We start from the raw sequence: 16641 nt of genomic DNA on the forward strand, positions 1-16641 counted from the left end.
ATCTTGCTTTCAAGAAATATATGTGTGTGAGTTAGTCATTAGACTAACATACACAACACAAGTTGCCCTAGCCTCACACACACACACACACACACACACACACACACACACACACACAGATTTCTTCTACAATTTATTTCTACTTTTCCTTCCAAGGTTCACCATATTAGTATCGCACCACATTAATGTGGCCCCCAAAAAATGCATATCTTTACATATCAGCCCATATGCAATACTTTTTTTTTGAAAGGCAACAAAAGTATATATTAAAAAAGCGTTGAGTTAGCGCACCAAATACAAGCCAAGCTAAAAACTAAAGCACCCTAAGATAGCAAAGAACAATCTTTCGGCCCATCTATACAAGAGGTTCACTCTACAAGAAACGAAAAAACCATACTAAGAACTCTTTCCCTTGTACAATTTTCGTTTTGGAAGCATATTCCATTCCTCTCTACCCAAATAGACCATAAGCTTGCGAATAAGCCAAGTCTCCAAAGGCCCCTCATATGCATCCGCAAAAAAAACCCCATGCTTTGCTAGAAGAAGATCACCAATTGACCTAGGCATGATCCCCACCATACTGAAGCTACTAAGGATTCCGTTGCATACGCTGAAAGTGAAAGAGCAATGAATAAAGAGATGATTCACCGATTCCACATTTGCCATACACATGATACGAACATTCGGGATCACCATAGACTGCTTCTGAAGATTATCTATTGCTAGAAATTTTTCCTTACCAACCCAACAAACACCGTGACTTTCAGTGGGGCTCCATAAGACCAAACATATCTAGTTTTCCCCATCTCTTCCCCCCTTGAGGATTCATATAGGATAAAATAGAATGATAGAACCAACAATAAACATCCTTACACCATATCAATTTAAACCCCCCCCCCCCCACACACACACACAAAAACCGGATAAGATAACTGAATGCGGTTTAGCAATGCTACACACTCTTCCATTTCATTGTCAAGAAGAGCTAGAAATGACATGACCTCCAATATAAAGAAAAGCATCGCTCCACCTTGATATAGGTCCCCAGAAATAGACAAGCCATACACGGGAACTCCGCTTTCAAGGAGCAATCTCCTATCCAAACATCTTCCCAGAATCGATTTTTCGCACCATCACCAAGAGAGAACCCAATATTTTCTGTGAACTTTGCCTAAACAGAAATCACTGCTTCCAAATAGACGAAGCTCCATTCGTAGAAGAGATTCTAGCCTCCATCCAGGCATCCATACTTGTTCACCATGACCTCCCCCCACGATGCTTCCTCCTCTTCTCCATCCTGACCAATATCCAGTACTTACCATCCATCAGTACAAATTTTGATTGATTCAGTGCCATATGGCCGACATATCGCATTCTCTAAATACAGGTATACCATAGGTCAATTTGGAAGGATGTAGGGCATAAGTTGTTAATGCAAGTCTGCAAGGAGTGCATAATTACCGATTGAAACGAAAAAAGAAGAAGAAGAGTGCAACATATACAATTTGAAACTTCACATGCTCTTCTGTTATACGAGTGAAATTTTCTGCTGTTGGGAGAATTTTGCGGTGACTCTTTTGGGAGTACTCATGGGAGAATGGAATAGGGTTGGTTCATTGGCATGTGAAGTGTGAACAATCAGGATGGCATGTCTCGTCCAAATTGTGCCTGGGTAGGTTCTGGAGAATTTCAATAATAACGTGGAATTCATAGCTGTAACACCCACCTCAATATCCGAGTTGGTAGTATACTATCATGCATTTCTCTGGAAGTTGCTCCAACCACCCCCCCCCCCCCCTCCCAAAAAAAAAAAAAAAAAAAAAACACACTCATCACCATTTAGTACCAAACTCCAGATGAATGAATTGCACCGAATTTGGTCTTCAGCTTCTCACTATAGTAAGCTTCTGAAACTGGTTTGCAAACAAAGTATGGACACTTTCATCAGTTAAACCTCATGTGTTGTCTGTTGCTTCTTTTTTCCACATCACATCTTCCTCAGAAAAGTCTCGCGTGGTTATAATTGCAAAATTATGTGTGTTGTTGAAATATTTGCTTCCATTCATGTCCTGGCATCTCTTTTGGCATGAAATATATCCAATCTTTATGGATGGTTCAGTTTCCTCTTTGAGATCGTTGCAAAAGAGTGGATCACTTCTTATTACCTTAATTACTCTGCACTTGTTTGTCATTTCTAGCAATCCTGTATGAAATTGTGATTAGGCAATTAAGCAGTTATGCTGACATTTTGAATCAAATCAAGCTTCTCTTTCAATTATTTAAATAATTATCTGTCATCTTAAAGCTTGATAAATTTTCATGGGGAGTTTTTATCCTGTGCTCTTCTCTGTTCTATGTCTGGTTTCTTGTTGTGATGGATTGTATAATTATCTGTCATCTTAAAGCTTGATAAATTTTCATGCGGAGTTCGTCCCATCTTCTTCTCTGTTCTGTCTGGTTTCTTGTTGTGGTTGATTGTATAATTATCTGTCATCGCTTGATGAATTTTCATGTGGAGTTCATATCCCATGTTCTTCTCTGTTCTCTCTGGTTTCTTGTTGTGATTGATTGTATAATTACTCAACAAATTTAAAACTTGCAGTTTTGATGAGCCCTTTGAAGATGTTGTCTATCCAAAAGGAGATCCTGATGCTGTCTCTCTTAGTAAGAGAGACGTTGAATTACTACAACCAGGGACATTCATTAATGATACTATCATTGATTTTTATGTTAAGTAAGTTATGCAGAACTTGCATCTGTTCATTTAGTTATGTACAGTATTCATTTTCCACATCCAGATTTCTTCTTTAAGTTCCATTTGGATGCGGTGATCCCTAAGGGATCATCTATCTACTAATCCAGATTTTGGTGGCCCCATGTTCTCCATATCAGATTCATGCACTCTGAGCATCACTTTTTTCACATAAATCCCAATTCTGGGGTGTTTTAAATTCAGGAGGAAGCACCACTTTACTGTGCAAATCTGATGTGGAGGGCATGTGATCCACCAAAATAGGAGCCCTGAATTTTCAGGATCCCCTACCCAAATGGACATTATTGTGTTTTGCTTCTATTTAGTTTCTTGATTATTTTTCAGTAAATATCGTGAAATGTTCCTTTTTTAAAGGATGCAAAAATATATTAAAAGGCCAAAAGGCCAAAGGGAACAAAAACAAAAGAAATCAAGAAAACACCGAAAATAAGACAAACACAAACACAACACAGAAAAGCCTAGGACTATACAACTCAAATGGGTGAGAGGCCCAAACCAAAGCAAAACAATCCAACTGAACAAGCAGGCCCAAGGCCAGACAGACACCAGCAGGGAGGGACCTAGCCGCCACCTAAGGGGCTGAAGATCAGTCCACAACGTTAGCAAAGATCAAAGCAGTATCGTGAACTGTTCTTGAAGGACACCTATGCCAGTATCAACATCCAAGTTTTTGGAAACTGTCAAATTGCACCAATGTCTCCTTATCTGTATCTATATTCAAGTCTGTATCTGTATCAGGAGATCATAGTTCTAAAATACTATTCACGGAAATGTTACTGTTCTATGTGCCGGAGTGGCTTGTTGTACTAGACACTACTGTATCATCATCATCATAGGTTTTCTTTCTTTTTAAAATATTTTTTTATAAGGATCACTGCATTTTGTTAAGCCAAAAAGGATGACTAGGCATCATCCAGAAGAAAGAAACCCCAACCCCTTACAAAATAACCTTAAGGCCCCAAAACCCCATCCCCAGGATATATAACTGCCCTGGACCATTCAAGTACTAAAGTACTAAACCCTTGAACTTTTAAGAAAACTCTTTCAAAGTTACTTCTGTTCTGGAATGCGTTGTCATTGCATTCATGCTATGCCACCCACAGAACTGCACATAGGAAAAGGCGACAGATGACTTTTCTCTGCTTACTCCCCTTCCCTCCACCGGTCCAAGCTTTTATAAGGGCTCCAGAATCACATGGCATGATCCAATTCTCTCTGAAGGCAGCGAACACTTTCCTCCAAACTGACAGCACATAGTTGCAATACAAGAGTAAATGAGTTTTATCAATTCTACTTCCTTAAGGCATGTAATGCATCCGTTTATGATAATTAGGCCTCTCTTCCTGAGGTTGTCGATCGTGACAATACACTACTGCATAATCTAAAACAAGCATGCAACATGCTTGGGTGCCATTACTTATAATCTAGATTATAATCATTGTTTGGAGTATCGCTGGCAATGTTGTCAAATCACATGTGCGATCACATGCGATCAGCATCTGCTGTTCGCATATGCGATCGCACAACCGCATATGCCACGGCATATTTTTTTTTTAAATAATAAAAATTTGAAAAAAAAAATAGAGAGGAAAAAATTAAAAAAATTTGAAAAAATTCTTTAAAAAAGAGAGGAAAAACTTGTCTAATTAGTACACATGATTGGATTGGGTTATTTTACTTATTTCATTATAGTTTGAGTGTTTCATTACGTGATATATTTAATTACTTATATTATATTATATAAATTTTAACAAAACAATCAACAATCTACATTAAAAGATAACTAATTATTATAAACTTCTAACAAAGATTTTACTGATAAATGGATGACTTGAAACAACTTAAAATTTATAACTTACAACTTAATTTACAAAAGTAATCACAACTTATACAAAAAATAAACATAATTGAAATAATTGTAGAGAGATTAGAGTAAGAGAGAAAGAGGTGTAAGAGAGAAAGAGTAAGAGATTTAGAGCTTTGGAGTAAAGAATAGCAAAAATGGAGGGGATATGAGTGCCTATTTATAGGCAAAAGTTCTCCAAATTAAAAAAATAAATAAATAAAAATTTCTTCCACTCTTGGCTATTGGGAAATATGCGATCGCATATGCAATATGCGATCGCATACTCGCATATTGGTCGCATATAAAAGTATGCCATGGCATACTTGCCAAGATCGCATATGCCATCATGGCATGTGCGATTTGATCAACTGTATGCGCATATGCGATCGCATTTGACAACAATGATCCCTAGTATTATCGATAATATCCCCGATATTATCCATTCTCTAGCTCGGCGATACCAATAACACTTGTAATATCAGAAATTCTAGGTATCGGCTATATATCGCTAAGAATCATCAATGTATTGATATCGCCAATATATTGCCACTATTTTCGATTGTAAATTCCAGGTGCCTTTTGTATCACCAATGTATCGATATAGCCAAAAATCTGTTTATTACAAAATTTTCCATTCCAATTTTTTATTTTTATTTTTATTTTACGGGTTCATGGTTGTATGATAAAATGCATGTTTGTATGTGTATATATGTATGAATGCATGCGTGGATGGATGGATGGTTGGTTGGATGGATTGTTGGATGTATGCGTGTGTACTGTGTATCTGTGTATGTGTGTATATGCTCATGCATGCATGCATTGATTGATTGATCATGCATTTGTGTTTGTATGTATGTATGTGCATGCATAGATGATGGATGGATGGATGGATCCACCATTTTCCCTATGTTTCCCCAATCAACGATACAAGCTTTTAGGCCCCATTAAATGGGAACTTATTATTTGATTATTAACTATGCAAATATGTGTATCTTAGCATCTTCTAATATATCATTAAAAACGTACACTATTTTCCCCATGTTTCTTTAATATTTGCCTGAGTCAGCGTTACATTCTTTAAGACCCCCGTTAAAGAGAAATTTATTATGTATGCGTCTTTTTTGTAATTATTTGATTCTTAAATATGCAAATGTGTATTTTAGCATCTCCTGAAGTTTCATTGTGAAGTCCACCATTTTCTCCAATGTTTCCCTTAGTCAGCAATACATTTTCAGGTATTGGCAATAATATTGGTGATATTGATACATGTTTCCGTATCCCCAGCCAGCAATACATATAACGATCCCGATACTAAGAACACAAGTTATAATATAGTATGTAGTTATCTGGAATCCTTGTTCATTACTTTTATATGTTTGAAGTTCTTTTAGTCCCTATTTTAAATTTTTAATTCCACCTAGTATTCTTGTTGTTTTTATTTATCTTGTTCACATGATAGCTTCAATTTAAGTTGTTTAAGATAATTTAATTGATGGACAGATATTTGCAGAACAAGATCCGACCTGAGGACAAGCATAGATTCCACTTCTTCAACAGTTTTTTCTTCCGTAAGCTAGTTGATCTTGACAAGGACCCAAAGAGCGCATTTGAAGGAAGAGCGGCTTTCCAACGTGTTCATAAGTGGACACGGAAAGTCAACATATTTGAAAAGGATTATATCTTCATACCGGTAAACTTCAAGTAAGAACTAATTTCTAAACACGCTTTACGCTCATGTAAAGATTAACTCTGATGTGCTAAAAGTTGAGTATTGGTGTATACTGAATGACAGTCTTCATTGGAGTTTGATTGTTATCTGTTATCCTGGAGAAGTAGTTTCTTTTAAAGGTAAGTGTTCAATTTATTGCATTGTGTTTCCCGGTACCTCAGGTGTCATCATCTCCATATCAATCTGTGCTTTATTGTTGTCTTTCAGATGAAGAAATTAAGATGGCTCCTAAAGTACCATGCATATTGCACATGGATTCTATCAAAGGAAGTCATCAAGGCCTTAAGAATCTTGTTCAAAGGTGACATATTTCCTTTAAGTTACTGCTCTATGAGAATTGTTTTCTGAATTAAAAAATCCATTTTCTCAGAACTGTTATGTTCCTAAACAATTGTTTCATAGAATATTCCACCTTCTTTAGACAAATAATGCATTGTGTGTTTTTTTAATCTTGCAAAGAGAATTTCAGAAAGTTAAGGCCTTGAACTTTCAAGAGCCTTTCATGTGTGCTTGTGGTTTTTTACTGATTTCATGATTCTACAGTTGTGATTAGAAGGCCAAACTCCAAAGACATAATTTGGTAACTATAGTTTCTTTGTTCCCTTAAGGATCCTCATTTTTGCATATAATTTTGGTGTTATTTGTGTACCATCACTGCAACTGTCCAGATTCCATATTTCTTGTTGGGTCAGATCTACATTTGAGTCAATGGTGTTTCTTTGAACATGCTCCTTGATTTGATTTGATTTTGATGTATGCCATTTTCGCTAGTGTGTTGAAATCATTGTTTTAAATAGCTTATGCTATCTAGCGTGTTGCTTCGCAGGGATAGAAATGTGAACTCTCCCTCTGGCCGTTGTAATGGAAGTATGGTTGAGGTTAAAATCCAGTGTTCGAACTATCGGTATCGCGTTAGGTATCGCACCCTTGGGATAATGACAATGTTTTAAATATCGATGATATCGGCCGATATATCCCACAATATATCTTGTATCGCACCTGTGCGATACAAAACGCACGGGTAGTTCCAATATATCCCACAATATATCTTGTATTCCACTTGCGCGATACGAAACGCACAGGTAGTGCCGATATATCCCACATGTTTGATTCAGTGAACATTTTCAATTTTCGATCCCTTTTTTTCGTTCAAGTGATGTTAAATCAGTGTCAAATGGTTAAAAATACATTGGTTTTTCATGCTTTGCATGAAAAATCATGGAGTTGGAGCTTTGATTTTGATATCCATTGGTTCTTCATGTTCTTCATGTTTTTTTTTTTTCCTTCTAAAATTTCCTTCAACCCGCTGTCAATTGAGACCGATGTTTTAAATATCGATGATATCAACTGATATATCCCACGATATATCTTGTATCCCACCAGTGTGACACAAAACGCACAAGTACTGCGATATATCCCACATGTTCGATCTGGTGAGCATTTTCGAATTTTAATCCTTTTATTTTTTGTAAATCATGTTAAATTAGTGTCAAATTGTTACAAATCCATGACTTTTTCATGTTTTGCATGAAAAATCATGGATTGAGAGCTTCGATTTCAAATTTTGGAGATGGGCCAAGTTGAGGAAAATTGAAAAAAAAAAATCAAAATTTCCCTATTTCTTGCAAATCGTTTACAATCTTTGTGTCCAAACATCAAATCAGACATGTAACCTAATCTAGTGATTCTTCTTTTGCTTTTGAATATATTGTTTGTGTTTCCACATGTCTTCTTACATTTATAAATTATATGAATAGACATTAAATATACTTGCATCAATTTAGTTAGACAACACATAGATTAGGACTCCATACAAAGAAAACCTATTATGTGTACTTGTTTTTTTATAATGTTTTGATTTATAAGTGTGTATTGATGTCTTTTTTAACAATCACCGAAGTTTCATTGAAAAATTCAACCAATTTCCCAATGTTTCCAACAACAATGATACATTGCCCGATACAACCAATATATCCCATGTGATAACCGATACGTATCCGTATCCCAAGAATGCGATACGTAACACGATACCGATATTTTGAACACTGATTGAGACTAATTTCGAAGTATTTAGGAGTATTTGATGAAATGATCATCACATACACTCTAATCTCGAAATTTGAGTGTAGGTAGTCCGATTCGGAGAAAATTGGGATTTTTTTTGAAATTTTCTTAATTTTTCCCAAATTGCTTGCAATGTTGCACTCTAAACATGAAATTAAGCATGTATGAGGGTTGATCTACTGATTTGTTAAGTCCTTGTCAATTATTGAAAAATAAAAATCATTTTTAATTTAAAATTTATCATTATTTTATTTTTATTTTTTTGAAAATTTCCTTTAACCAGCTGTTAATTGAGACTAATTTCAAAGTATTTAAAAGTGTTTGATAAAATATTCATCACATACACTCAAAATGTTGTGCATTCAATTTAAATATAGTTGCATTAGTTCAATCAAACAGCGCATATCTCATAACCCTATACAAAGGAAAGCTATTATGTGCACTTCTTTTTCGAGATGTTATGATTTAAAAGTGTGTATTAAGGCCTTTTTTAACAATCCCTGAAGTTTCATTTCAAAATTGAACCATTTCCCCAATGTTTCCCCATGTTTTTCAAAAAGTGTGATAAATTACCAAATACAAACGATATTTCCCTTGCGATAGCCGATACGTTTTGTATCCTAAGGGTGTGATACGTAACGCGATACCGATATTTCGAACACTGGATACAGATACATGTCGGCTATCGTATGGGATTTATCGGTTGTATCGCGTAATATATCATTGTTGTTGGAAACATGGGGAAACATTGGGAAATTGGTTGAATTTTGCAATGAAACTTCAATTATTATTAAAAAAGACATCACTACACACTTATAAATCAAAACATTACAAAAACAAGTGCACATAATAGGTTTTTATTTGTATGGGGTCCTAATATATACGTTTTTTTTTTTGAAAGATGAAAGATTTCATTAAAAGAAAAAGCAGAAACAAAGAGAAACAGAGGGGCTGCTTAGAAAGCAGAGGGGTCCTAATATATACGTTGTTGAACTAAATTGATGTAAGTATATTCAAAGTCTATTCATATAATTTATAAATGTAAGAAGATGTGTGGAAACACAAGCAATACTTTCAAAAGCAAAAGCAGAATCACTAGATCTGGTTACATACATGTTTGATTTTATGTTTGGACACAAAGATTGCAACTGATTTGTGAGAAAGTGGGAAATTTTGATTTTTTCAATTTTCTGCAACTTGGCCCATCCCTTCCAAATCTCGAAATCGGAGCTCCTAATCCATGATTTTTCATGCTTTAGATTTGTAACAATTTCATACCAATATAACATGATTTATAGAAAAAAGGGATCGAAAATCGAAAATGCTCACCAGATCGAACACATGGGATATATCGCACTACTTGTGCGTTTCGTATTGCAGGATACAAGATATATCGTGAGATATATCGGCTGATATCGTCGATATTTAAAACACTAGTTAAAACCAGCAGTTTCGTGTGATTCCACTTTTTTTTAATGAGTGGGCTTCTCGGGAACAAGTGCGAGAACCCCCCCTCCTCTCTCTCTCTCTCTCTCTCTCTCTCTCTCTCTCTCTCTCTCTCTCTCGGACGGCCCTCCCTTCAAGCACTGTCACAAGTTCTCCCTGCACAACGGTTCGCACGAATTGAAGCTACATTGTGACATTACGATTGTTTGCACAAACATCCTCGATGTCACGGTGCAAGTTCGATTCGTGTGAACCACTGTGCAGAGAGAGAGAGAGAGAGAGAGAGAGAGAGAGAGAGAGAGAGAGAGAGAGAGAGGCACCTATTCCTGAGAATGCACACATTTTTAAAATAACGGTATTGCACGAAACAGCCGGTTTTAATCTCAGCTGTTTCTCTCCCTGCGAAACTGTGCACAGGTGAAAATTACTCTGCGTGTGTGTGTCCCTTTGGGTATCATATGACATGGATCCCTTTTCTCATGGTCAATGATCTTCATATTTGTTTCCAGAACATGTTTATGAGTAATATTTGTGTGCTCTGCTTTTAATGTTTCTACGATCTACCACTGACTTTCGCTTCTTTTTCTTGAGATGGCAGTTATCTATGGGAGGAGTGGAAGGAAAGGCACAAGGAATCGTCCAAATCTGTTTCTCTAAAATTCTTAAATTTACGATTTGTCCCTCTAGAGGTTCATTTCTTTTCTACTGGTTTCTTTGGAAGAATTTTCTTATAAGTTGTAAATATCTCCACATTTCCCTTTTTCCTTTCTCAGTTCTGTTATAGCATCCCACAATTTATGTCCTCTTTATGTCACTTGGTTCTGCGGCAGTTTTGGCTTTCGTGTGTGTTATCTTCCTTATAAATTAAAAAAAAAAAAATTTAAAAAGAAAAAAAAAAAAAAAAAGAAGAAGTATAAGAAAGAATGGAAAAATGAGCCAAACAGCCTGATTCAGCAACTGAAGCATAACTGCTAACCCATGGAAAAACCAACACAGCGAAAAACACCATGCAACTACATTAGATCTCCCCCCAAAAGATTAAACCAAGAGGAGAACCATTAAGGAGGATAGAGAACGGGGCAATACACATTCCATCATCCATTTGCACCGTCAGTCTTTGAATCCTATCCTCTTCAGCAAATATAGCAGGAAATCCCAATCGAAGTGATCACATGCCTTCTCCATATCAACTTCACATACAAAACCCAGTCTTCTCACCGATCTCCTTGCATGAATGCACTCTCATGATACCGTCCAAAATTTAGCATTAATTAATTAATGCAACTTGATACGGAGATATAATAGAGGGCATTACTTGTTTCAATCTTTAAGAGAGACTCTTTGCGATCTTGTAGAGGCTGCCTACTAGTCTGATGGGCTGGTCTGGCCTTTGAGCTCTTCTGCACATAATTTCTTCAGAAATAAACCAATGGAGGTTGTGTTTGGGCTTTTGTTGAGTCTTGCACTGTCATCGAATTCAAAAAACTCCTAGCTGATGCAGAAACCATTGGGACATAGTACTTTCTTGCTGTTGAGTTGAAACACCACTTTCCTAATTTCGTCCATGTTAAATGATTTTTCCAAGAATCAAAGTTGCCTAAAAATTTCAAGAATGATACACATTCTAGCTTGGGTCTAGGAACATCTTTTGAGTCTTGCGAAGAATTCTACCACTCGCTCCTTTTTCTCGGTTTGTCCTCGACGATTTTATGCTCACCTTGATTGAGTTGATCACATTGCTTTGCTTCCTAGCATTGGCTATGCTACGAAAGAAGGCCATATTATGTCCCCTTCTGTAAGCCAAAGTGCTCTCAAACTCTCATCTCCAAGCTATATCCTTGTTTCAGCAAGTATTTTCATTCCTTCTTTAGTCCATCCTTTCTTGTCTTGCATCTTCTGAATAGATACCTTATTTTACCTTAGCATCAATTTCTTCAATTTTCTTCAGGATCTCTTCACTCCTCCCACAAACCCTGGTGTTGATCTCCTTGCTCCAGATTTTCTAACTTTCAGATTGGATTTGGTGGACTAAAGCTTCTTTGCGATTTAGAATCCGGCTCATCCTTCCACCCTAACCAAATTCTACCACTCTTCAATCATCTTTGAAAAATACCTGGTGCTCCAAAAGCTTGTTCGCAAAAGGTTTCAGGCCCATCATGAATCTGCAACTTTAAGAAGAATGGGAGCATGATCAGACATAGGCTTTGACAGAATATTTTGTCTAGCAAAAAGGAAATTACCTTCTGAGTCTATGTTGATCACGAAAGATGGCTGGACCAAGTATACTGACCTCTAATGAAAGATCTATCAGCTCCATCTTGCTCACTAGCTCCACAAAACCCGGATACACTTCATGATTCTAGTACCTCCTAGCTTCTCACTGGGGAACCAAACAACGTTGAAATCTCCCCTCAAACTCCAAGGAGAGCTCCACTGCTTTCAGATGCCTTTAGGCTCCATCCTGAAATCTTTCCCAAGATTGCTTCATCAAGGAACTGTAAACATGCTTAAAACCCATAAGGTGTCATCATCCGCTGATTTTAGCCTACCAGTGGTTGAGAATTCCCCATCGAACTTGGCTCTTCACACCCCACCACACCCCCGCCCCCCAAACAACAAACCCCTGCAGCAGCAACTGATGGTTTTACCACCCAACCAAAACTTGTCCCCACATCTCCACAATCTTTGCATTATTGACTCTCTCCATTTTGATTTCTGTATAAAAAGAATGCTGATTTTTTTTCCCTCCCTGATTAGTTTCTTGATGGCTCTGCGCTTATCACTCAACCCTAACCCTTTGATGTTCTAGGATAGGATCGTCATCATCATACCAGTTTCCCCGCCTCACTGACTTGCCCAGCTTCCTTTTCTCCTCCCTACAGTAGCCCTTGCAGTCTTAATTCATTGAAGATGCTACCCAAAGAGCTCATTTTCTCCTCAGTGAGATCTTTCCCAACCAGTTGCCCCTTGCAGCTGCTACACAGGTCCGGTCTGGTCATATGGGGCCCCTCCAAAGGTTGCTGCCTTTGCATGGCTGGTGGGAAGGAATCGGTTCCGTTTTTTTTTAAAGATGAAATTTTATTAGGCAGCAGCCAAAAGGAGAATAAAACAAAAACAGACAAAAACTAAGCAAAAACAGACCCAAAAAAAGGCTAGGAAAAGACTAGAAATAAAATACAACAAGAAGCAGCTCCACAGCTGCATAGACCCCGAATACACCCCAGGAACAAGCTCTCAGGGTGCCCAATCGTGAAACAGAAGGAGAACCCTGTTGAAGAAACCCGCCCTTGAGAGACTTTTATTGTGGAAGCACCGGTTGTTCTTCTCCCCAAATAGCCCAACAAACTGCTAGGCAGAATCAGCTGGAGGCATCACCTAGGTAACCTTAGCTAACTCGAGAATCCTAGACCAAATACCAGCTGGGAAGGGGCAATTCATAAACAAATGGTCAACATATTCTGCATCTTGCTTGCATAGCAGGCCGATAGTTGGCAGAATCATTACTTTCTTCTGAAGATTATTGATAGTAAGCACGCAATTCCTTCCAGTGAGCCATGCAAAAACCGTTATCTTGGGAGCGGCCCCTTAAGACCAAACCAAACTCGAAGGACACCGAATCAACTGATTTGGGCAGAGAGCCGTAGAGTGAGCGGACAGAGAAGGATCCTGAAGCATTCAGCTTCCAAACCAGCTGGTCTTCGACTTCTGGGGAAAATTGAGTTTCCCTGTAACCGAGACAACAGATTAGCGAAGCTAACAATTTCATTATCCCACAGATTCCTCCTAAATGGAGACAACCACAACCCTTCTGCACCACTGATAGAGTAGCAATGATATCCGAATAGCGACACTGAATCTCCTGGATGCATTGCTTTCCGATTCTTTCTTTTGAATATTTTCTCACCTCCACCCAATCTAACTACATCCATATACCAGAAAAGATTCCGGTGAGACTCTCAGATGCTGAAGAGACCCTCAGATGCTGGAATAGGGTGCAGTTTACATTTATTTTACATACCTCTATATAAGACCTACGTACTCTGCCTTTCTATGTTTCCTTTAATTCTATCTGATTTGCTTCAAGCACTTCAAGTGCATTCCTGTACCACAGGGCAGCATCACACCTTCCAGGCTTCCCAAGAGCCAAGAGTTCCCTTTGTTTCCCAGAAGAATCATCATCATCCCAGCAATTAGAAGTAATGATTTTATTTATTTTTTCTAACTCAAGAAGTTCCTAAGAGAGTTTCACCTGCTGAGAAGAAAAAGCTAAGAAGACACTCTACCTGATGCTCATAAGCCCGTCACTAGTTTCTAATAATATATTCTGTTATTTAACCTTGTTTTGGAGTTGAAATGTTATGTGCAAAGCTCTGCGTTTTCTCATATTTCATAAATCTTATACTTGCATAAGTTTGATTTTTTCATGAAACTCCTCCATCCCATGAATCTTTTTTGTTTGTATTGTGTGGATCTGTTAATGTTGATAGGTATTCGTGTTGGCTTCTTGTTTGAGTCTATTAATCATCATTTGTTCTTAATATAAATCAGTTCCTTTAGGGTCTGTTTGGTTTTTGGGGAATTCACTCCCTGGTTTTTATGTTTCTTGGGGAATGTTAGAGTTGGCCTAGTATTTCTTGGGGAATGATTACATTTTGCTTTAGTTCATACTAGAAAACCTAGGAAAAGTCTAAAATTCTATTTTAATTCGCCATGTTGTCCATTCCCCAACTAGAAGCCAGGGCAAGCTTTTTGAGAAAAAAGTTGGGAAATGGAATTCCTGGAGAACGTAAAAAACAACCAAAAAGTGTGAACCAAACATGTTTTTTTTTTTTTTTTTAAAGCAGTGAATTACTAAGCTGAGAAAGAGAAACATAAAATCCAGCAACCAAACACCCCCTTATTCTTTCACAAATATGCATTGCCTGTCCGCTTTCTCATTTTTCCTGTGTATTTCAGCTGCCACAGCAGGAAAATTCATTTGATTGTGGCCTCTTCTTGCTCCACTATGTGGAACTCTTTTTGGAGGAAGCGCCCGTTAACTTCAGCCCCTTCAAGATAACAAAGTTCTCTAACTTTGTGAGTGATCTTTCTCTTTTTCTACAACATCTTTTTTTTTTTTGATTTTTCTAATTTTACTGCACACCATGCTTAGGATCTGATGTATATGTCATTTAGAGAGTAGTTGTTACTGGACACCATGCTTAGGATCTGATTTATATGTCATTTAGAGAATAGTTGTTACTGGACACCATGCTTAGGATCTGATATATATGTGATTTTGAGAGTAGTTGTTACTGGACACCATGCTTAGGATCTGATGAATATGATTTTAGATACACGCTTCATCCACAATGGGACCCACAACTTTTGGATGGTCTGGATAGCTGTACATCAGTGCCACATGTGAGGAGGATGAGTCACTACCATTTTTTAAATTGTGCAAAAGTAACAAAGAAGTGTGCTCACTAATATATGGAGTTGTTTGCTTATTCATACATGCTGAAAGGCAACATGCATTCATTTGAAGTCATGGGATTGGATGACACCTTTTTTTAAACCTAAGTTTGAAGAAGGATTAACTAGCTTTTCCACTGGATTAAGGAAGCTAAATTCTCTCTTGGTAATGTGGTTTTAACACTTGGAGATTCGGACTAACTCATTTGGTCCTGAGTTGAGTCATGACTTGGCCCTTATTTTTAATTCTGAATCATGGTGACATAGTGGATTGGGTCTGACCAAGTCCCAGTTGACAAAGATGAGAGTGACACAGGACTCGACTAAGTCATAGAATCTTGCTTGGAAACTAGGGTAAATTTTTTATTTTTTATTTTTTTTTTAATTAGAGGCGTTGAGATGATGGGGGGCTCATTCATTTTTCTTAACGGATCCTTCCCGGTGGGGGATGCTAGTGAAGGCAAAGTGAGGTCTCTGAGCATTTTACTTCTCCCTCTCTGTCTCACCTATTTTAAGAAAGAAAAAATTAGAATTTAAAAAAAATCTTCCCTACCTCACTGATTTAGGAGAGAAGACCACCTCTTATCTCATCAATTTAAAAAAGAAAACATTCCAAGCCTTCCTCTATTCTATATTAAGCAAATTTTGTAAATTAAAAAAATAAAAATAAAAAAAATAAAAAAGAAGAAGAAGAAGAGCCAATTCAGCTCATGCTTATTCACTGTTTCTTTTTGCAGCTTAGCGTAGATTGGTTTCCACCTATTGAGGCTTCACACAAGCGTTCTGCTATCCAGAGGCTAATCTATGAACTTCTCAATGATCGTTCACTGAAAATTCCTCCAGCTGCATGTAGCAACCAGCATCATAGGTCCAAATCTCCAGAAAACAATGCCGAGAAAGAACATGCCGTGGAGTTCCTTTCTGAGCAATGCAATCCATCCAGGAAGGGGTGTTTTGTTGATTCAGTTTGCTCTACTTCTGGCAGAGTGATTGATATCAAACTGTTGGCTCCATCTTCTCCCGATGGTGATCAAAATGATAAAGGAACTGGAGTAGCTTTGCAGGACTTTCTAGGGCAAGGAGCTGTAGCAGGATCTTGCCCCAGCCGGAGATATCAACCTTTTGACCAGATCGACCCTTTGAAGAAGTTCCAGTGCACTATGTCACCGATACAGGTATTGAGAGACCATACTCCCCACACTGGCGTCCGTGATATCCTTCTTTAATCAGGTGGGCCGCACAACGTATGTACTAGGAGATGAACTACTTGTGAATCCCCTGTAACCCTGACATAGGCCAATGAAAAAGCTCCACGTGCGCGTGTCAAAG

The 16641-nt window shown here is 37.6% G+C and overlaps 1 protein-coding gene across 6 annotated transcripts in view; it reads left to right on the top strand.

Annotated features, from left to right (window-relative positions):
• LOC131239515 (probable ubiquitin-like-specific protease 2B) overlaps positions 1–16641 on the top strand; it is a 37520-nt gene that overhangs the window by 19512 nt on the left and 1367 nt on the right. For 4 of the 6 annotated variants that reach the window (XM_058237250.1, XM_058237252.1, XM_058237251.1 and 1 more), the window contains exons 9-15: positions 2603–2734; positions 6120–6320; positions 6412–6467; positions 6556–6649; positions 10457–10547; positions 14815–14934; positions 16050–16487. In XM_058237250.1, coding sequence (XP_058093233.1) covers positions 2603–2734; positions 6120–6320; positions 6412–6467; positions 6556–6649; positions 10457–10547; positions 14815–14934; positions 16050–16487 — 1132 coding nt within the window. The remainder of the gene's footprint in view (positions 1–2602; positions 2735–6119; positions 6321–6411; positions 6468–6555; positions 6650–10456; positions 10548–14814; positions 14935–16049; positions 16488–16641) is intronic. The other 2 variants (XM_058237255.1, XM_058237253.1) reach the window with 2 other exon arrangements.

Source organism: Magnolia sinica, chromosome 3 (assembly GCF_029962835.1).
Source record: "Magnolia sinica isolate HGM2019 chromosome 3, MsV1, whole genome shotgun sequence".
Classification (NCBI taxonomy): Eukaryota; Viridiplantae; Streptophyta; class Magnoliopsida; order Magnoliales; family Magnoliaceae; genus Magnolia; species Magnolia sinica.